The sequence below is a fragment of the Acomys russatus genome, chromosome 25 (assembly GCF_903995435.1).
Source record: "Acomys russatus chromosome 25, mAcoRus1.1, whole genome shotgun sequence".
NCBI classification, from domain to species: domain Eukaryota; kingdom Metazoa; phylum Chordata; class Mammalia; order Rodentia; family Muridae; genus Acomys; species Acomys russatus.
The window spans coordinates 50,054,200-50,075,932 of NC_067161.1; the positions used below are offsets into that span (position 1 = coordinate 50,054,200).

The window sequence follows — 21,733 nt, forward strand, 5'->3', positions numbered from 1 at the left end:
ATCCCTGTACTTGGGAGGCGAAGGCGGAGGGGGGGGGGGGGAGGCTGCCGAGAGTTCAAGGCCAGACTTGGCTACAAAGACCGTGTTTCCCAAAGCCAAAAAGAAAATAACTACATCTAGCTGGATCAGAAAGAGCAGTGGTTGGCGCAAAATAGACCTTAAAGCTTAATTCTTTCCACCCTTTATTCGTGACACAGTGATAGAAGTCCTCCGAAGCGGTTTCCGCCAATTTCCCCCTCCACGGCTCTGTCTTAGAGTACTTTTCACAAAAATATTCGCAATGATGGCAACAACGCGGGAAGAATCCGCACTCTGCAACTCCCCGCCTCCACTTCTTGCCCGCAGCCTACAGAATGACTTGCCCTTACTTGTTATGGCGACTATCCAGCTTTGTGCCAGCAGTCTCGCGGGGGTTGCTGGGATTGGGACTTTCCCCTCCCATGTGTTCAAACTGGCAAAGAAAAGTTCTGGTGCCCGAATTCGCTGCAGGTACCTACAAGGATTAGGGGGTGCCTGGCGCCTCGGCCCGAACCTACCTCCGGCAAGGTGACACGCTCCCCTGAAGACCGGATAAATGACTGACACAAGGTGATGAGTACTTTCTGAGTCACCGGCTCTCGGCTCGCACATTGGAAACTAGAGAGAATGGTGGGGACTGGGGGTGGAGCAGCCGGGGAGTCGGGGGGACCCGAGCGAGGTTGCGGGAGGTGGGGGGAATGGAAGCCCGGCCGGCGGGGTGAACGTGAGTGCCAAGTCGGAGATGAGTGTAGACGATGGTGATGTTAGCACCAACCAGCCGAGCACCTGAAAGTGCACGGAGGGCTTGGGGACCGCAGAGACCGCCAGAGGGGTTTGCTCTCCGCCACCCACTTGCCCACCCGGTGCCGGAAGCTCCAGAAATAACATGCACAGAGCACCGTGGTCGGAGATTCCCCCCCACCCCGAGATTCATGGCTTAAGACTTTAAGAGCCCGCAGCATCCTAGTGAGACCTTGAGCTCCATTCCTTAGTTAAACCGGGGTGATCAGGGAAGCGTTAGCCGCTAAGGTCCAACAACTTCCGGACCTTTGTCCCTGGGGTGACTTTTTTTTCCCAGCCGTACCCCGCGATTCTGCTAGACTAAGAAAATCCAAGGAAAGACTGTCAGCCGTGCTAGCGAGAAATGTTTTCCCTGGGGGCCGACCGAACCTTTTTTTTTTTTTTTTTTTTTTTTCTGAAAGGTCCGCCGGCCCAGTTATTGTTTGGCTAGACATTTGCATTTCTGCCGCTTGCAGGAGCATTTCCGGTTTCTTTCTTTCTTTTTTTTTTTTTCCGGAGCAGCTTACTACACGGTCGACAAGAGGGGAGTTAAAAGGGGGGGGTGTGTATATTCTAGGCTGGTGCTGCCTCTTGAGGAGGGAAGCTGTCGTGCTGTTCTAGATTCCTTGGTTATTGCTTTTCCAAAGGAGGGTGTGTTTGTTTTAAAAGCGTGCAGGGATAGGTCGTTTGTTCGTGCCGGAAAAACAAATTACCGAGTATCCGGTTTTGGGGTGAGCCATTCCCTGGGTGAACGCATTCCTCACGTCCTGGAGGCGGAAGGGGCGGACCTTGCCCGTGGCTCGCGGAGGCCCTAAGAGCATCCGCCCGGCAGGCAGGTTCCTCTCCGCGGGAGGCGCCCCGGTCCAGCTCCTTCAGTTTTAGTTTCTTACCGCGCACCAGATAGTATGCGAGTCTTTTCTTTTCCTTTTTCCATCTTGGTAAAAACAGTACTGTGGTGCACGCCTGTAATCCCAGCACTGGGGCGGTGGGGAGGGAACAGAGACAGGTGCAGCTATCGCTCTGTGAGTTCGAAGACAGCCAGGACCCAATTTTTCAGGAAAACCCTGTCTTTAAAAAAAAAAAAAAAGTATTTCAGCCGGGCAACGTGGCGCACGCTTTTAATCCCAGCACTCAGGGAGGCAGAGGCAGGCGGATCGCTGTGAGTTCGAGGCCAGCCTGGTCTACAAAGTGAGTCCAGGACAGCCCGAGCTACATAAGGAAAACCTGTCTCGAAAATAAGGAAAATCAAGGCTACACACAAGAGAAACACTTTCTCTTTAAAAGAAAGAAAAGAACGGGGAATAAATTTCTTTTTGTCCTTCTGAAGGTTTAGTGATTTTAGTCTAAAGCATAAGTGAGCAAAAAGCCGATCGCACGCCTTTGATCCCAGCACTTGGGCGGAAAAGGTAGGCAGATCGCTGAGCCAGCCTGCTCTACAAAGCGAGTCCAGAACAGTGAAGGCTACACAGAGAAACCCTCTCTCGAAAAGCCAAAAAAAAAGAATAAGTGAACAATAGGTAGACGGGAAAGAGAAAAATAAAAGTTTTAAAAATTATTTTTCGTAGCTTAAGGTACAAAACTCAAAGGAAGACTAGGTAATTCAAGTTCATAGAGAAGTATACAAATTCCTGCAGGTAGTTTTATGCTTGAGGGACCCAGGCAGTAAATGTCCCGCCGGGCAATCCCAGAGGTCCAGGCTTGCTTTGTTACGCAGATAGCTGTGGGAAAGATTAAGCTTTGTCACAGGTGGAAGCAGTTTTGGCGGGCTTTATTTACCTTTGGGGCACCCCATGAATACCTTGTGACTGACTGAGTGGAGCCATCCTGCGCCTGGAATTCAGGAAGCAGACCTGGGAACCCCAACTGGGCTATTGTTTTTCTAATTGACCCTCAACGGGAGAAGGAGACCGCCCTTCCCATGTGACTCAGGCTGGTAGGGAGGAGAGAACCAGTTCAGCCCGGGCTTGAGCCCGTGTGGAGCAGTGAACAGGCCAGACCAGCATGCGGGCCAGAGAGACACCTAAGGACCCGTCCCGTGGAACGGATACCGGAAGGTTCACTCTTTTGTCCCTTTAATCTTTTTTCCTTCTTGTGTAAGCTATCTGGGTTGTATAATAAAGTTTAATTGTTAAAAAACAGAGCCAACAGATAGCCATGCAGCTCTGATAATCTCTTGACTGGGTTTGGTGTCAGAATGTGAAAAGATCCTGTTCCAAAGTAAAAAGGGGGTGCCCCTGAGCCCCACCCTGCTGTTTACAAATGTAGATGTAGGTATGTGCAAATTTTGTTTGCTTTTTACATAAAGACAACTTTGAGAGGTATCTGTTCTCTACAGATGTCTTCAGTCTCTGGTAAGTTACTGCAGACTGGGTTGGGAGTATAGGGTGGGTAGTGTTTGCCTAGGCTTAACTCGTCCATAGCTTACTTGGGACCCTGCAGTGTAAGTGCTATCCAAATAAATGTTACAGTGTGTTGACTGAAGAAGGGCGCCAGGATGAACCAGGGCTGGGCTAGGGAGGCAGAGGCAGGCAGGTGCCTGTGAGTTCAAGAACAGCCAAAGATAAAGAATAAGGCCCCATCTTGTAAAGAAAAGAACGGAGGTTACTATTCAGCACAGAAACAAACTGCAGCCCCGACAGCAGCTGCTCAGCAGCGCTAGAAAGCCTGAAACAGGAGGGTCTCGATTTCCAGATCGGCGTCTGGAACTTGACAAGTTCAAGATCAAGTGAGACCCTGTCTTTAAAAAAAAGAAGAAAAGAAAAAAAACACTTGAAAAGTGGAGACACAGCCGGGCATGGTGGCGCACGCCCTTAATCCCAGCACTTGGGGAGGCAGAGGCAGGTGGATCTCTGTGAGTTCGAGGCCAGACTGGTCTACAAAGCAAGTCCAGGACGGCCAGGGCTACACAGAAACCTGTCTCTAGACGGTTGGGGGGGGGGGGGCGAAGTAGAGACAGAAATTCCAGGTCACCCGTGGCTCTGTGGTTCTTCGCCAACTTAGGATACATGAGACTGTCTGCAGAGCAAAAAAAGGGGAAAAACTACCATCCATTAACAAGTCAGACCCAGCAGGCATTTATGCTGAAAGAGTAATTAAGGACACAGGACACATTCCTTTAGTGCTAAGACTGCCCCCTGTTGCTGAGGCAAGAGGATTGCCATGAGTTGAAAACCAACCAACACGGGCACCATGGCTAGACCTTGTCAAAGAAAGACAAAAAACGATGGAAACACAGCTTGTGATAAGAGTACTTAACCTGACTAACAAGATGCCCTGGATTTAAGTCCCAGAACCACAAAAACAAAGTAAGCCCTTGAACACACGTGATTTGTCCAAGGATGGTTGTATTTGAACCAAGCAGTAATCTGTGTGATTGGGGTGTTAACATCCTGTGAGCGCTGCAGCTGAGGGAGACTTGTCTGCTGATTAACCCTTCTGCCCTTTCCCCATCCCTTTATTCCTGTTATGTTCATGAATTGGGTCTTAATGAGTTGTTTGTTTGTGAGACAAGGTTTCTCTATGTAACCCTGGCTATCCTGAAACTTGCTCTGTAGACAAGGCTGGCCTTGAGGAGGTCCACCTGCCTCTGCCTCTCACGTGCTAGGATCCTAGGGCTTAATAGATTTGGAACCAGCCTCACGGCAAACTGAGCGCCTAGGATCCCAGCACTATGGAAGTTAAGACAGTGGTGACTCAGTGACAATTTTAAGGCCAGCCAGGAATACAGAATATATAGTGAGAGTCTGTTGGGGGATGGTCTGGTGTATATTGATGCTAATTACAGCTTGCTGTCTGACCCATCTTTTGTTTAATAAAAAGCCATCCCACCTGGACAGGACAGAGGAGATAGGTGGAGCTAGGAGAGAAATTTGGGGGAGGGGTGATCTGAGACTGCCACAAGGACAAAGGAGAGAGACATAAGGGGGGAGAAAAAGTCCGCCGTGGGTTAGCTGGAGGAAAAACACATGGCTGCCGGTGTGGATAAAAAAATCTGGCCCAGGTAAAAAACATAAACAAATATTTGGGATTATGGATAAAAGATAGCTTGATAAAAGTTACTAAAAACAGATGGCATGGAATTAACACTGGGATTTCATGCCTGCCCCATTATAAGAGGTAGTTTAAAAGATTAATACCTACTCTGCCCTAGATTAACTAAGGCTATTTTAAAATATAACGAGTGTCTGCGTCTTAATTGATCCCTAGCCGGGCCTACTGATAATACATGTAATTTTTAAAACAATGAGAGTCTGTCCCGAGAAAGGGTGAGGGCGCGGAGTAAGTTCCAAAGGTCATGTTTCCCAAGGTGCTAACGGGTGCTTCACTAGTGAAAGTCCTACCAGAAGGGACAGAAGTCAGTTTGGCTCCTTAGTTACTGAATTGGTGTGAGTTCGAGGCCTACACATAAAACTGGCAAGCTTTTAGGAGGGACGCTAACAGGGAACACCTTCCTTACATTTTGTGTATTTGGTTTGGTTGTCTTTGGCTGATAGAATGAGCCAAGTGTCTTTGTCTTGGTGCAGGATAGGGTTATAAGACTATTTCAGAATTTGCCAAATTAGAGGTGGGCGTGGTGGCGCACGCCTTTAATCCCAGCACTCGGGAGGCAGAGGCAGGCGGATCGCTGTGAGTTCGAGGCCAGCCTGGTCTACAGAGCGAGTCCAGGACAGCCAAGGCTACACAGAGAGACCCTGCTTCAAACACACACACACCCCAAAAAATAGGCAAGAATTCTGCCACTGAGCTACACTGCCAGACTCGAATAGTTTTTATATATATATATATATTTATTTATGTAAAGTGCTCTGCCTGCATGTACACCTGCATGCCTGAAGAGGGCATCAGATCATATTGTAGATGGTTGTGAGCCACCATGTGGTTCCTAGGAATTGAGCTCAGGACCTCAAGAACAGCAGCCAGTGAGTGCTCTTAACCTCTGAGCCATCTCTCCAGCCGGACTCAAAATATTTTGTTTGTTTGTTTTGTTTTCCGAGACATAGTCTCTCTGTGTAGCCTTGACTGTCCTGGGCACTTTGTAGACCAGGCTGCCCTTGAACTCATAGCGATCCACCTGCCTCTGCCTCCTGAGTGCTGGGATTAAAGGCATATGCCACCATGCCCAGTTCAAAATATTTTCATCTTTTTTTTTTTCCAAAATATTTTTATACTAAATTCTGTGAAACATTAGGAGTAATTTTGTTCAGAGTAGGGTATGGCTTCTGCCTTTCCTGGTTCCCATCCCTTGGTGGCAGTGGCGATGCTGGCAGAATTTGTTCACTTTGGGGTTGGAAGGCCGCCATGGACAAGTCTTGAAACCCTCGGCCTTCTGAGTAGTGAGATTACAGCCTAGCTTTCTCAGAGGATCAAATGAGATGAGCTCAGGAAGACAGGCCTGGTGGGCCTGGGGCAGCCGCCATAATTGTGCTCAAGCCTTCCCACCCAGCACTTTCCTAATGTCCAGCCTTCCTGAGCATTTGACTTCATTTTTAAAAAACTTTTTTTTTTTTTCCTTAGTATTGTGGCCTCCTGATCTGGTGTCTGTGAAAAGTGCCTGTTTAAAAATGGTCCATAATGCCGGGTGTGGAGTTCGAGGCCAGCCTGGTCTACAAAGTGAGTCCAGGATGGCCAAGGCTACACAGAGAAACCCTGTCCAAAAAAAAAAAAGTACATATTAGCAACTGTTCTTCTTAAGGAAACACTGAAAAACATAATTGCTACTAATGACCTCAGTGACAGAGCAGGGAGAATGGGGCATTGGCCACCACCCCAGTACACACACACACACACACCTGCCTACACACGGACGCACTGTGTTCACTAGACAGAGTTCCCTGACAAGGTGAACTTGCATTAGTGGGAGCAGTTAGTTCCCCAGAAGCCCTGCTAGCTCACAGAGGCTATTAGCCTGTTATAAGGAGGCGCACATGTTAACATTGCTGAGGTCTTATATGTGCCAGGCAGGCACTTGTCTCGGTTTACATGCATGTGTTTGTATGCTGTTGGGGGAGACTTCACAAATTAGCTAAACACTCAACCACTGAACTCTACCCTGAGGCCAAAGGAAAAGGCCAAAAGCTAACCTTTCAGATAGGAGTCATCTTACAGTAAGTGTAAGTAATAGTGAAATGCCCAACTCAGGACCTTTGACTCCTGAGCGATTAATTATTAATCTAAAGAAGCGCAGGGCCTCCCCCACGCTTTTCCATGTCCAGTCAGTCCTTCGCTTTTGTCATCATCTGCCTTAACTGATGGCAAGAGGCGCGTACAGAAGAGCCTGTGGTACATGGACCTGCCTGAGTGACTGTCTTTTGTTTTTGTTTGGTGGCCATCTTTAAGGAAAGCTCCTTCAACTTGCCTTCTGTGTGTGCTTGGCAGGTCACCTGTCAAATGGCAGATAAGACTATTGTGGCAGATAAAATAACCCATATGAAAAGATTTCCCAAGCTCTTAAATAAATGAGGAAGTGTTCAATCCTGGAGAGATGGCTCAGAGGTTAAGAGCACTGGCTGTTCTTCCAGAGGTCCTGAGTTCAATTCCCAGCAACCACATGGTAGCTCCCAACCATCTATAATGTGATCTAATGCCCTCTTCTGACCTGTAGGTGTACACGTGTACATAATAATGAATAAGTCTTTAATTAAAAAAAAAAAGGCCAGGTGTAGTGGCTCACGCCTCTAATCCCAGCACGTGGGAGGCAGAGGCAGGTGGATTGATATGAATTTGAGGCCAGCCTAGTCTACAAAGCAAGTCCAGGACAGCCAAGGCTACACAGAGAAACCCTGTCTCGAAAAATAGAGAGATGGGGGGAGGGGATCATCCAGCCTAAACACTAGGAAGAGTACCATGGTGCGACTTGCTGGAGATTGGCTGGCTGTGACTGGAACATTTCTGAGGAGCTATGGCATACAGGAGAAGGAAGAGCCGACCTCCTAGCCATCAGGAGAATAGAAACAGCAACTTGGCTCCTGATTGAGCCAGGAAGTGCTAGCCAGAGCCCATAGGGAAGAAGACTGTAGGGAAATTGCTGAATGTTCAGGAATTTTCCAGGGGTTGGGAGCTGTCCCAAGGGTACTGGCAAGGTGCTGGTGTGTGCGACATTGAATGATTCGGAGGCCCAGAGCAGGGCTGGGGGGGTGGCTCTCGGGGTTGTCTTTTCCTTAAGGCAGTGTGTAATCAGAGAATCTGATTAGAGGCTAGGCTGCTGGAGCAGCCTGAGGAGACAGGAGAGCTGCCCCAGGTTTCACCTCCGTGTTGGGACATGGTCTGTGCGCTGTGTATTCAGAGCTCGGTTTCCGTGCGCAGAGATCTGGTCAGAGCCCTTGTGTCGGTGTTGTCATTTCTATGAAGAATCTCCTCTCTCAGTGTTGTGTAAAACTTGTTCTCCATCATCTCTGATTGGTTAATAAAGAGCTGAACAGCCAATAGCTGATCAGGAGAGTAAGGGCTGGCCTCCTAGAGAGGATCCCAGTGGGGGCAAGGATCTATAAGGAAGGTTACCTTGCTGGGGTCCCCTGAGGACAGATGGAGCAGGAGCGGCCGGGGCGGGACTAAGAGGGAAGTGGTCCAGGCCAGCGTAGACAGGTTAGAACAAGCGAGTATTTGCCCAGCTTGTTAACGAGGTAATATTTGGGAGCTGGAATGGGAGCAGGAAAAAAAGTGTATTTTTTTCTACACCTCATTTTTCTTCTCAAAGCAGCCTGGCAGATTTCTTGGATACAGCCATGGAGGAACCACAGTCGGATCTCAGCATTGAGCCCCCTCTGAGTCAGGAGACATTTTCAAACTTGTGGAAACTGTGAGTGGATGCTGGATGTGGGTGTGTGATCCCCCCCCCCCCCCAGACAAAGTTTCTCTATGTAATCGCCCTGGCTGTCCTGGACTCACTTTGTAGACCAGGCTGGCCTCGAACTCACAGAGATCCTCCTGCCTCTGCCTCTCAAGTGCTGGCATTAAACGCATTCACCACCACGCCCGGCCTGTGAGTGGATCTCATGGGGCCCCTAAAGTATCCATTCCACCCACCCACCAATCCTGTCCCCTAGCAGAGGCCCATGAAAAACAAAAGCAGGGGGTGCTAAAACAAGGTGTGGTGTTGGGTGCCTGTGGTTCCCTGCATTTGGGGGGTGAGGGCAAGAGGGTCAGAAGTTTGAGCCTAGCCAGTTCCAGGGCAGCCCGGGATAAGTAAAGCTCTGTCTCCCAGGAAAATGAAATCAGTGCTGCTAACTCTCTGCTCTTTGCTTTCCAGGCTTCCTCCAGAGGAGCTGGTAAGGGCGGGACGGGCTGAGGGCTTGGTGTGCCGGGCAGTTGGTAAACTGAGAACAGCAGCATTGAAGTTCTTCTCTGGCCCGTCCGCAGTCCAAATTGCTGCCATCGGACCCCATGGGAGATCTCCTGTTCCAGGACGTTAACTGGCTAGATGGCCCAGGTGAAGCCACCCAGGTGGCCACAGCTCCTTCGGCAGAGGACCCTGTCACCGAGGCTCCCGCACCAGTGGCCCCTGCACCAATCATTCCCTGGCCTCTGTCGTCTTTTGTCCCCTCCCAGAAAGCTTTCGAGGGCAGCTATGGTTTTCATCTGGGCTTCCTGCACTCGGGGACAGCCAAGTCTGTCACGTGCACGGTCAGTGGGCTTGAGGAGTTGTGATCTTTCGATGCATGGTTGTTTTGTTTGTTTTTCTGTCTAAATGTTGGGGATTCCTCTTTAGCTTGGGGGTTCCTCTTTAGCCTGTCTCAGTTTAATTTCCCCATGAACCTTTCTTTTCCTTTTATCCTTCCTCTCATATCTTTGCATCTCTCCACGGGGCGTGGCACTTTCTTCCGCCCGGTTCTTTTTTGGTTTTTCAAGACGATCCCCCAAGCTCAGGCACAGTGGTGTTTGCTGTGGTTGCAGCTGCTGGGTGTGTCGAGGCAGGCGTGTTTAAGACTGCTTGGTAAGATCCCCACTCAAGAAAGAAAAGGACAAGCCTGATATGGTGGCACACACCAGAAGTAGGCGAGTCTCTGTGAGTTCGAGGCTGTCCTGGTCTACAAAGTGACTTCAGGACAGCCAGGGCTATCCAGAGAAACCCTGGTTTGGAAAACCAAAAAAAGAGAGAAAATAAGCCTGCTGTGTAGCCCAGACCTGTCACTGCTCACCAGGCTCTGCCGTGACACGCTTTGCTTTGCTTTTTTGTTTGTTTTGTTTTATTTTTTGAGACATGGTTTCTCTGTGTAGCCTTGGATGTCCTGGACTCGATTTGTAGATAAGGCTGGCCTCGAACTCACAGCGATCCTCCTGCCTTTGCCCCCGATGGGCCGTGCTTTTTTTCATCGGCTCCCCACTTTGACCCTTGCTCGCTGCTTGTCCCCTGGCCATCGAAACTTTCTCCTCTCTTGCAGTACTCCCCTTCCCTCAATAAGCTGTTCTGCCAGCTGGCCAAGACGTGCCCCGTGCAGCTGTGGGTCAGCTCCCCACCGCCTCCCGGCACCCGTGTGCGGGCCATGGCCATTTACAAGAACTCACAACACATGACAGAGGTTGTAAGGCGCTGCCCTCACCACGAGCGCTCCTCTGATGGCGACGGTGAGCACTGGGCTGTGGGGATGAGAACCGATTGCCTGGGGTCCCCCAGCCTGTGACCTAATGTTCCATTGCTCTTAGGGCTGGCTCCTCCCCAGCATCTTATCCGAGTGGAAGGCAACTTGTATGCTGAATACATGGATGACAGGCAGACTTTTCGGCACAGTGTGGTGGTACCATATGAATCACCTGAGGTCTGTTGGTTCGTTTGTTTTAAGGCGGGATTTGATTTGTTCTAGCCCAGACTGATGTGAACCCTGTAGGGACCTTCCTGCCTCAGCCTCCTGAATGCTAGGCTTGCAAGTGTAGGGTACCGTGCCCTGCCTGAGGTCTGCTTTAACAACTGGGTCTCTGGGAGAAAGGGGGTCTGGAAGGGGTTGTCGGTGGCCACCCAGATGGGAGATGAAGAGGCCCAGTCCTGTTCCCTCGCACATGCCAAGCAAGTGCCGCGCCCCGTCTCCTGCACATTTGTCATCCTGTACCCCACAATTCCAGGAGCTGTGCAGTACTCTACAACTGAAACAGGCTTTTTAGAGGCCATAGACCTTCCTGTTTGCTGCAGGTGCCCTGTGGTGAGGTTGGGAGTGGCTTTACCCCAGATCCTGTGTCCTCCCACAGCTGGGCTCTGACTGTACCACCATCCACTACAACTACATGTGTAATAGCTCCTGCATGGGGGGCATGAACCGCCGGCCCATCCTGACCATCATCACACTGGAAGACGCCAGGTAGGCAGCCGCTAACATGTTCCTCGAAGGCCCCTGCCCGCCTCAGTTCCCTCAGGTCTGTGAGCCCCGCCCCCTACCACACACATGCCTAGCCCTCTTTAGCTTCCTACCTTATCTGCAGAGATGAAGTCTCCTCTGTGCCCTCTCTGGCCTAGGGACGTCTCTTATGTCTCTTATCTGTGGCTTCTCGGGGTCCCTGCAGCTGGAGCCCCAGATAGGACGAGAGCGGTTGGGAGTAGGCGGGGCCTGGTTTAGACCGGGCGGGATAGGGCCCAGCGTCCGGCCTTCTCACAGGCTTCCCTTCTCTTACCCCGGGCAGTGGGAACCTGCTGGGTCGGGGCAGCTTTGAGGTCCGCATTTGTGCCTGCCCTGGGAGAGACCGTCGGACAGAGGAAGAGAATTTCCGTAAGAGAGAAGGCTGCTCCGAGCTATCCCAAGGGAGCAGTAAGCGAGGTAAGCAGGCGGAGAGGGAAGATGGAGGACAGCTTTCAGCTTCATCCCAGAGTCACTCACTCACTCGCCGCTGCTCTGCTCTCCACAGCACTGCCCACCAACGGGAACACGTCTCCCCAGCCAAAGAGAAAACCACTTGATGGAGAGTATTTCACCCTTAAGGTACCAAGCATGGGAGGGTCGCATATCTGACAAGATGTGTCTGTCACTGCCTCTGATGCCTCTTGGGTGCACAAAGCTAGAATTGTCGCCAGGTTAAACATCTAAGTCTAGTACCCAGAATGCTATTTCTTTTTTAGCTTCTGTGTGTGTGTGTGTGTGTGTGTGTGTGTGTGTGTCTCCCCGTCCCTCCCCGTGTGTCCGCCCATCTGCTGTCCGTCCACAGCCCACCTCCCACCCCCACCACCGCTGCCGGTTTTTCCAGACAGGGTTTCTCTGTGTAGCCTTGGCTGTCCTGGACTCACTTTGTATGCCAGGTTGGCTTCAAACTCACAGCGATCTGCCTGCCTCTGCCTCCAGAGTGCTGGGACTAAAGGCCTAACCCTATCTCGACCCCCTTTTGCTTCTTTTTTTTTTTAATACAGTGCTCTGCCTGCATGTACGTCTGCAGGCCAGAAGAGGGCACCAGATCACATTATAAATGGCTGTGAGCCACCATGTGGTTGCTGGGAATTGAACTCAAGACCTGGAAAAGCAGTCAGTGAGTGCTCTCAACCTCTGAGCCGTCTGTCTACCCCACCCCACCGCCCCCCACCCCACTTTTTTAACTGCTTTGACATTAGCTTCAGAGCGCATGCTCAATGGGTGGGTAGTGGTGTCTCAGACAGTGGCTCTCGGTTGCACCTGAGTAGCTGTCACCATAAAGCAGGTGCTGCTTGGAAACGCCATGTCCAGCCAGGCTGTAGTGGTGTGTGCATTAGGGGCGCTGAGGCAGGTGGATCTCTTGTAAGTTCCAGGACAGCAAGGCTACACACAGAAACCCTGTTGGCACGGGGTGAGGACATACCAAAAAATGAGTTGAGAGCCAGGCGTGGTTGACACACATATACCTGTAATCTCGGAACTGAAGGAGGCGGCTGCAAGTTGCTTGTGAGAAAAAGTAGCCCTTAAAAGTTTTTATTTATTTTGGGTGGGAGGAATGAGGGTTTAAAGATGTAGCTTGGTTTCAGAATACTTCCGTGGCATGTACCAGGTCCTGGACACATGGCACATTTAATCCACCTAACCTTCCGGATGCCACAGCTCAGCAGCGTGGTGCATTTTCCCAGATTGAATTCTCCTTTCTCTGCCTGCTCCCCCCCCCCCCCCCCATGCTGTTGAGAGTTGTGGCTTGCTGCCTGTCACCAGCATCCACAGAGCGCCCTGCTATGTTACTGCTAACTGAGAAAGACCCAAATTGGATGTACACTTTCTACTGAAGGCCTGTTACTTTCACTGGGACCTTGCCCGATGCTTCTGCCCCCTTCACCCCTGCTGCAGGTCCGGGGCCATAGACGCTTCGAGTTCTTCCGAGAGCTGAATGAGGCCTTGGAACTGAAGGATGCTCACGCTGCTGCTGCTGCGGAGGAGTCGGGAGGCAGCGGCGCTCACTCCAGGTGAGTGACCCAGGCTGCTGGGCCAAATGCTAATGGGCCCTGTGAGGCCTCCTTCCTCCCCACTTCAGGATCTATAAAGTGTCACGAGGGACAACAAGGTGTTACACTCCTGTAATCCCAGCAGCAAGGAAGGCAGGGGCAGAGCGGTTATAGGAAGTTGGAAGCCTTCATAAAGTTGGGCGTGGTGGCGCACGCCTTTAATCCCAGCACTCCAGGAGGCAGAGGCAGGTGAATCGCTGTGAGTTCCAGGACAGCCTGGTCTACAAAACAATGAGTCCAGGCCGCCAAGGCTGTTACACAGAGAAACCCTGTCTCATAAAACAAGTTGAGGGCTACATAGCAAGACCCCATCTCGTGGTCCAGAAGGGAGAATAGGCTGATTTTCACAGGTACTCTGACATGTTCTGTGACTACCTACCCTGGTAGAGACCATCTTAAATTCCTTTTTTTGTTTGTTTGTTTGTTTTGTTTGGTTGGTTGGTTTTTGTTTTTCAAGACAGGGTCTCTCTGTGTAGCCCTGCCTGTCCTGGACTCACTTTGTAGACCAGGCTGGCCTCAAGCTCTCAGCGATCCGCCTGCCTCTGCCTCCTGAGTGCTGGGATTAAAGGCGTGTGGCCGCCACTTTTTTTTTTTTTTTTTCCTCTCAGCCTCCATCCTAGAGCTTTTCAAGCCTTGATCAAGGAGAAGAGCCCACCTGCCGGCGCTCTCCCATCACCCATCCATCCCTCTTCTCTCTCCCTGCAGCATCTTGAAGACCAAGAAGGACAAGTCCACCTCCACTCGCAAGAATCTCAAGATCAAGAAAAAGGAGCCTGACTCAGACTGACGCCCTCTCCTTCCTGCCCCCCAGCCCCACCCTCCCACCGCAGCCCCTCCTTTCCTGCCATTTTATGACTTGGGTGCTTGAGCTGCCGCTTGGGTCTGGTCATCGCTGATACCTGGGGAGGGTGGTGGGATGCACCAGCTTAGCTGTTAAGACTTTGGCTATGAGGAGAGGCTTGAAGAGAGGAAGAAAATTCTCGCAGGTGGGGTTGGAGTTTACAATCCTTAGGCGGTGGTGACGGCTCCGCCCATTTCTGAGTTTGCTCTTCTCCAAACTTGAATTGGTACACCTGTACAATGCAGACCAGCATACCGACTTCTCAGGGCTTGTGAGAGTTGAAGTAATGTTTGTCTCTTCCACTGCCTTTTCTTACCTTGTCCACAGGACTCGGCCCCTTCCGGGAGTGCTGGTTCATGGCCCGGCTCGGGGAATGGGTTGGTAGTTGCCAGGTCTCTGCTGGCCCAGCGAAATTCTATCCAGCCACTTCTTGGCACCTAAAATGAAATGTCACCCCAGCCCACAGCCTGTAGGATTCTATCTTGGGCTCTCATAGGGTCCATATCTACCAAGATCCGTTTATTTTTTTCACTCTGCTCAGGATCAGTTTCTTCCAACTCTGCAAAGCCTGTCCACGTTTACTCTTTGCCCCCTGTCCCTTCCCCCTTTTTATATCCCTTTTTATATCGATTTCTCATTTTACAATAAAATTTTTGTTACCATTTGTATGGTTTTTTGGGGGCAGGGGTCAATTTTGGCATAGGCTGTTGGGGTTCCCAGGTGCAGGAATGAATTTGGGTGGCAGCCGCCTGAGTCTGGAGTCGGGGGAGGCTTGCTTGGGTTCCAGGGGAGGAACAAGGCTGCAGACTGGGTCAGTCTGTGCCCTGAATGACAAGAAGGGAGAAGGGTACGTCCATTCATAACTTGGGAACCAACTGTCCCTGCTGCCAGGGCTGGCACACAGGCCTCTCGCCCACCCCTACTTCTAGGGCTGGGCTGCCTCTCCTGGTAGCCTCTTACCAAGGATTACTGGATTTAAACGTCTGATTTAGCAAGCCTGAGCCTCTGGAGCAACCATCTGCTCCACAAGAAAGGATCAGGGTGCCTTGGTTCCACAGGGAAGGGGGTGGCTGCTCCTGGCTGGAAAGACCTGTGGGAGGCCTGCCAGCCAGGGTCCCAGGAAGCTAGGGGCAGTTAAGGTGAGGTTTGGGGCCTTCCCAGCATCCCCATATCCTGGGCCTGGTGCCAGGCAGTTGAATGAATTGAAGTTTTGCGCTTTGCCAGGAAATCCTTTGAAAGGGCTTCTTGGGGTGGAGAGGAGAGTCAAAGTTGGGGAGCCCAACACCCTCTCTTAGCCTGTTCCTCAGTGCTGCTGGCTCCCAGGGAGGGGGGCTAGGCCAAGCTGTCCCCATAGCCTGCTGTTGGCAGAGCCAGTGCCAGTAGGGAGAGCCAGTCAGTGAGCACATGGCTTGGCCTTGTCTCTTGGTGATGGAGAGAGGTCCTGAGGTCCAGAGGGACTTTGAGGCCACTGTCCTCTGCCTGTCAACTGGCTTAAAGTGCCAGTCGGAGCCCTTAGCTTTGCCCAAGGGTCCTATACAGCTTGGAAGGGACCCGCCCCCTTGCTTCAAGACCACCTTTTTTTTTTTTTTTTTTTAAACTTATTTGTAGGAAACAAATGTTCTCACAGCAAACTAGGGTCCATCTTTTTCACTTCATTTTGTGTGAGGGTGCAATGTCAGTCTTACAGCGTCTCCTGCAGCCGGCAGGCCCCAGCTCCCTGCGAGCTTGAACTCAGTTGCTCTCCCTCCTAATGTGCAGGACACAGAAAAGCGCTTGCCTCTCACCACTGTCCCCTGTTCTGCAGCTGCACTGAGATCTAGCTAAATCCAAAGAGATGTGATCAGAGGCCACAGATATTAGCCCCTTATCTCGAAGAGCAGGGGTGGGGTAAAGTGGTTGCCAGTTTGGGAGCTATCTCTACAGTTGGCCACTTGAGAGGTAGCGGCGAGATAGACTCTCCTGACAGAGCTCCACTTAACAGAAAAGCTACAGCTCCGCTTCTCCACTCCTTCGGTTCTTAATTTCAGACCGTACCTTGCTAACTAAGTAGCCCAGGCCAACCTCAGCATTGGTTTCCTTTTTACTTGGCTTTCCAACTGTAGGGAGTTGAGCCTTGAACCAGCGTCTAGCACAGCCTTCCACTTTTCCCCCCATACTTTATCCTGACTTCTGTCTTACTACCACGAGTCTTCGGCGAGCAGATCCACTTTGGTACATCTCGTCCCTTCCTTGAGAGCTGGTGTCAGTGGACAGACGGTAATGGGCTTTGGGTTTTGTAGACAGCTCTAATATGGTGGCTCACGTGAGTTACTAACCTGCCTGGTTCCACTTGCTGGCTGGTTCTCCTGACAGCATTCTGCCAGGCAGCCAGCCATCCACTCAGTACTTGACGTCTACAGGGCCCTGTGGTAGGTATGGCCTCTGCCCGGGAGGTCTAAAATTAAATTTTCCTGACCTTGTAACTCTAACCTACTTTACATTTTTAAGGTCAATATAATCTTTACTTTTTGTTTTTGGACAAATGGTAAGGTGCTGGGCCTGGAACCTAGGCATGCTAAGCACACTTTACCATGAGTTAAAAAACCTCACCCCCCAAGCAGGGCAGTGGTGGCACATGTCTTTGATCCCAGCACCTGGGAGGCAGAGGCAGACGGATCACTATGAGTTCAAGGTTAGCCTGGTCTATAAAGTGAGTCCAGGACAGCCAAGGCTACACAGAGAAACCCTGTCTCGAAAAACCAAAAAAGAAAATAAAGGAAACTAAGGCTGGAGAAGTGACTCTCAGGGTAAGAGCATATACTTCTCTTCGAGAGGACCAGGTTCTGTTCCCAGCATCTCCGGGGGACTCAGCCTCACCACACACACACACGGTACATGTATACACACTCAGACACGCACATAAATAGGACAACTAGGACCTGAAGAGATGCTCAGAGGTTAAGAGCACTGCCTGCTCTTCCAGAGGTCCTGAGTTCAATTCCCAGCAACCACATGGTGGCTCATAACCATCTGTAGTGAGATCTGGTGCCCTCTTCTGATGTACAGGTGTACATGCAGACAGAGCCCTGTATATATAATAATAATTAAATAAAGGACCCAGGGTCAGTTGTCAGCACACAAATGGCAGCTCATAAACTAACTCCAAGATTGGACACTATCACACAGACATACATGTAGTCAAAACACCAATGCACATAAAATAAAAGTAAATTATTAAAAAAAGAAAAAATACAACTAAACCTCCAAGGAAGGAAAGAAAGGAACCTAGTACTCATCCTAAAATTAAAACTTTGACTCAAACGGTAAATCTAAACCAGAAACTTTAAAGTGTAAATATTCACTGACAAGCTAAGGGCTGGGCATATAGCTTAACGGACTCAACATGTGCAAACCCTGGGTCTATCCCCAGCTATCATGAAAAAAGAAAGGGAGAGCGAGGAGAGCGGAAGAAACGAGGGATGGAAATGGGCATGGGGCAGAGAAAGCAAAGGAGAAGGAAGAGCTGGTGGAGCGACACACCCCTGAAGACCTCCCAGCTCCCCATAGACCAAGGCAGCAGGAGCACATGAGCTCAGAAATTGTAAGTCATTTTAGGCAAGAGAATAAGACACTAACTTAAAAGGAAGGAAGGAAAAAAGGGGGAAAGCTAGAAGTTAGGAGTATAACTTAGTCTTCAAATGTGTGCCCACCCTGAAGGCCTTAGCTTAGATTCCCCATATCACTGCACTCAAGAGGCGGGTGGATTTCTGAGTTCGAGGCCAGCCTGGTCTACAGAGTGAGCTCCAGGACAGCCAGGGCTACACAGAGAAACCCTGTCTCAAAAGCAAACAGCTGAGCATGGCGGCACACCAGAGGCAGAGGCAGGTGGATTGCTATGAGTTCAAAGCCAACCTGGTCTACAAAGTGGGTCTAAGACAGCCAGGGCTATTACACAGACAAACCTTATCTCAAAAAAACAAAAACAAAAACATTTAAAACTAGGAAGCAACTTAATTTGTAAGTATTTATGCAAACTGACCAAAATGTTATCAAAATACATTTTTGAATTTGAGAAATATTATGCTTTAGCTTGTACTAGAGCCAGGGTTTGTAGAATCTATCAACATAACTCATAACAGTTACAAAGTACAGGAAAAATGATACGAGCATATCAACAGGTGCTGAAAAGTATTTGATTACATTGCCGCTGCCTTTCCTTCTAAAAATGTTTTTAATTAAAGCAGTAATAGTCTGGTGCTGGAATGCCAATGGATTGATTTTTTTTTTTCTCCAAATACTGAAAGTGAGCCAGACGTGGTGGTGCACGCCTTTAATCCCAGCACTTGGGAGGCAGAGGCAGGCGGATCGCTGTGAATTCGAGGCCAGCCTGGTCTACAAAGTGAGTCCAGGACAGCCGAGGCTACACAGAGAGACCCTGTCTCGAAAAACAAAAACAAACAAACCAAAAACAAAAAAAGAAAGAAAGAAGAAAAGAAAAACAAAAAGACCACTGGCTGCTCCTCCAGAGGACTACAACTCCGCTCCCAGCACCCACATGCCGGCTCACAAGCACCTGTAATTCCAGCCCCACACAATTCAATGCCCTTTTTTGGGCTCTTGGGCATCAGACATGAATGTAGCACACTGACACACATGCAAAACACCCACACATACACATAAAATAAAAATAAATCTAGAGAGATTGAAATTGAGATTGATTCTCTCTCAAAACAAGAAGATCTAGGGCTGGAGAGATGCTCAGGGGTTAAGAGCATTGGCTGCTCTTCCAGAGGACCCAGGTTCAACTCCTAGCATCCACACGGCAACTCATCACTATCCATATGTAACTCCTGTTCCAGGGGATCTGACCCCTCACACATGCAGGCAAAAACACCAACGTGCATAAAATAAAAATTAATTAATTAAAAAACAGAAACAGAAAACAACATCAAAGAAACAAAACACAAAAAAAGCCCATGCCTGTCATCCCTGCGCCTGGGAGGCTAATGCTGGAACATGGAAGCAAGTTAGCGCCCAGCTTAGGCTACCTGCATGCATCCTTGTTTCAAAAAAGCAGACAGAAGGCTCTTATTTTATTTTATTTTATTTTTTTAGACAGAGCATATAGGTCAAGATGATTTTAAAGTCCCATTGAAGGGCTGGAGAGATGGCTCAGTGGTTAAGAGCACTGCCTGCTCCTCCAAAGGACCCGGGTTCAATTCCCAGCAACCACATGGCAGCTCACAACTGTCTGCAACTCCAAGATCTGACACCCTCACACCAACACACATAAATTTAAAAACACAAAATAAATAAATAAAGTCCCGTTGAAGAGATGATAACCTCGAACTCACTCTCGTCCTCTTGCTTCAGCCCCCGTGCGTACTGCATGGAACACAACCACACCCAGTTCCATAGTGCTGAAGATGAATCCTGGGGGGGTGGGGGGGGGGCGCTCATGAATAGTAGGCAAGCACTCTCAGGATAAGCTCCACTCCCAGGCTTCTTGCCTCCCGGGATGAGACAGGTGGTGCTGGGGTTGAACTCAGGGCTTCACGTGTGCTAAGTATGCTCTCTACCACGGCGCTGCACCTCCAACCAAAATTATCACAAATTTATAGACAGGTTAAGTACCCAGGAACAGGCAAGAATGGCCAGGTGGCGGTGGCGCACGCCTTTAATCCCAGCACTCAGGAGGCAGAGGCAGGCAGATCGCTGTGAGTTCGAGGCCAGCCTGGTCTACAAAGTGAGTCCAGGATAGTGAGGGCTACACAGAGAAACCCTGTCTCAAAAACCAAAAAATAAATAAAAAGAGTGCATACTGGGGCGGGGGGGCTAAGTGAGGGGGGGCGCTGGAGAGATGGCCTAGAGTTTAAGAGCACTGACTGCTCTTCCTAGAGGTCCTGAGTTCAGTTCCCAGCAACCACATGGTGACTCCCAACCATCTATAATGATATCTGGTGCCCTCTTCTGGCCTGCAGGTGTATATGCAGGCAGAGCATTGTATACATAATAATAAAAAATCTTTTTTAAAAAGAGTGCACACTGGTGTTGCAGAGGGCCGATGCTTGCTGCCCAGCACCCGTGTCAGACAGCTCATAACTGCCTGCTAACTCCAGCTCCAGGGTATCCAAACCTGGCCTCCTCAGGCATTGCACCTATGGGCACAAACACACACGCGTGTGTACACATCATTTTTAAATTTTTAAATAAAAAATAGTTAGGAACTGGCACACAACTGCAATTCCGGTATTCAGGAAGCAGAAGTGAAGGGATCAGGGGTCCCGGTATTCAGGAAGCAGAAGTCCCAGGCCGGCGGCTTTGGCACTGACCTGGTCTTAGCATTTGCTCAGAACAGTGACTTTTACATATACAGCACAACACATCGTGAGTGCCGAAGCAAAAGGTGAAATCCAAGCCCTAAGGAAGAAAATTATTATTAACTATCAATACATTCCTTGCCCTGTATAGAGTACGACCCTAGCTGAATATGGTAATGTGTACCAGCACTGAAAAGGCTGATGGAGAAATATATATGTAATTTCATATTTTGGAATTGGCTTCATTTAATCAACTAATCTGTCTCAAAGCATTTACAGATCTAGTCTCCTGAAGTCCCAGCTCTGGTGCTGGCTCCTCTAGAATTTCCCCCTGGAGGCCCTGCCCTCCCCCTGCAGACCACTCTGGCCCTGCCCTCCCCCTGCAGACCACTCTGGCCTGTCCCCACCAGCTCACTCCCCTTCCTTAAAGCACAGGTCCACCTAGTAGGACAGTTTCTCCTGGGCTTCTTCTGTTTGTTAAAGTGGGTGCAGGGACTCTGCCCCTTCCCTAAGTGTGTATTCACACTCATGGCGCCTAAAATCCACACAGAGGCCCTGTGTAATCCTGAACACAGTGTGTGGTTTAACTTTAATGGCGGTGAAGAGAAAGGAAGGGAAGTGATGCTCGGCCACCGGAAGGCAGAGGCCAGGATGTGAGGCCATGCTCAGGGCTTGAGTTACCCAGCATCAGGCACATGCATCCTACGGTCATTTCTCAGAAGAAGAAAAACGCACACAGGGCTTCTGTGTATGATATATATTTATATATATAACCGCTCTCACTTTATTGGTACTTTATCCTCTTTTTACAGTAGATCTGACACAGGCATTAAATAACTGCAGCGGGAGGAAGACGGCAGAACAGGAAAACCTGGGCACCCAAAAGGAAGAGACACAGATCCAGTGGGAGGGAGAAGGGAGGGACCCACCTGAGGGTGGGACGTGGGGCCTGCGTGTTAATGAGGAGGGGTGAGGGGTTAGGAGGGACGAGGAGAAACCGAAGGGAAATGGCTCTGTAATGGAAGAGAACTTAAGAGCGGGGAGACTCCTAACCTCCTAGAGGCCTCATAGGGGCTGTTTGTTTGTTTTCTAAAGGCAGAAGAGTCTGAAAGAGATGGAGCCAAGAAATGGGGGGCCTCCCGAGCTGGAGGAGAGGCATCTGAAAATGTTCAGGCCAGCATGCAGAAAGGGAAGACGGTTAGTGATCGGTTAGTGACTTGCGAGGAGTTTGCCAGAGAGAGGATGGGGGGTGAGCAGATCTGGGCTCAGGGAGTCCCCCCCAGCCAGTAGACGTTTCCAAGGTGGCCACTGGGGATAGAGCCAAGACAGCGGCCCCTCCCCCAGAGCTCCCTGGGAAGTAGAACTTGAAAGATATTCTGGGAAGGCCAGTGGGGGAAGGGAGCCATCAGTTAAAAACAAAGT

General features: G+C 50.0%; 1 protein-coding gene across 2 annotated transcripts; it reads left to right on the plus strand.

The window, feature by feature from the left end:
- Positions 1-8,504: 8,504 nt before the first annotated feature.
- Tp53 (tumor protein p53) lies at positions 8,505-13,958 on the plus strand. Of its 2 annotated transcripts, XM_051167466.1 has the most exons (10): positions 8,505-8,593; positions 9,044-9,062; positions 9,154-9,417; positions 10,176-10,359; positions 10,438-10,550; positions 10,975-11,084; positions 11,404-11,537; positions 11,626-11,699; positions 13,017-13,132; positions 13,877-13,958. In XM_051167466.1, exons 1-10 carry the CDS (start codon positions 8,520-8,522, stop codon positions 13,956-13,958), a joined length of 1,170 nt encoding a protein of 389 aa, XP_051023423.1. In that variant the 5' UTR covers positions 8,505-8,519. The 2 variants fall into 2 exon arrangements, with proteins under 2 accessions (XP_051023423.1, XP_051023422.1); XM_051167465.1 differs by lacking the exon at positions 9,044-9,062 and having other exon boundaries at positions 9,132-9,417.
- Positions 13,959-21,733: the final 7,775 nt, after the last annotated feature.

Excerpts from the sequence above, each read along its gene's own strand:
- Tp53 (XM_051167465.1), top strand. The coding sequence starts at position 8,520 with ATGGAGGAACCACAGTCGGATCTCAGCATTGAGCCCCCTCTGAGTCAG. Across the intron at positions 8,594-9,131 it reads TTTTCAAACTTGTGGAAACT|TTCTTCTCTGGCCCGTCCGC; the intron begins GTGAGTGGATGC and ends GCAGCATTGAAG. Across the intron at positions 10,551-10,974 it reads TACCATATGAATCACCTGAG|CTGGGCTCTGACTGTACCAC; the intron begins GTCTGTTGGTTC and ends GTCCTCCCACAG.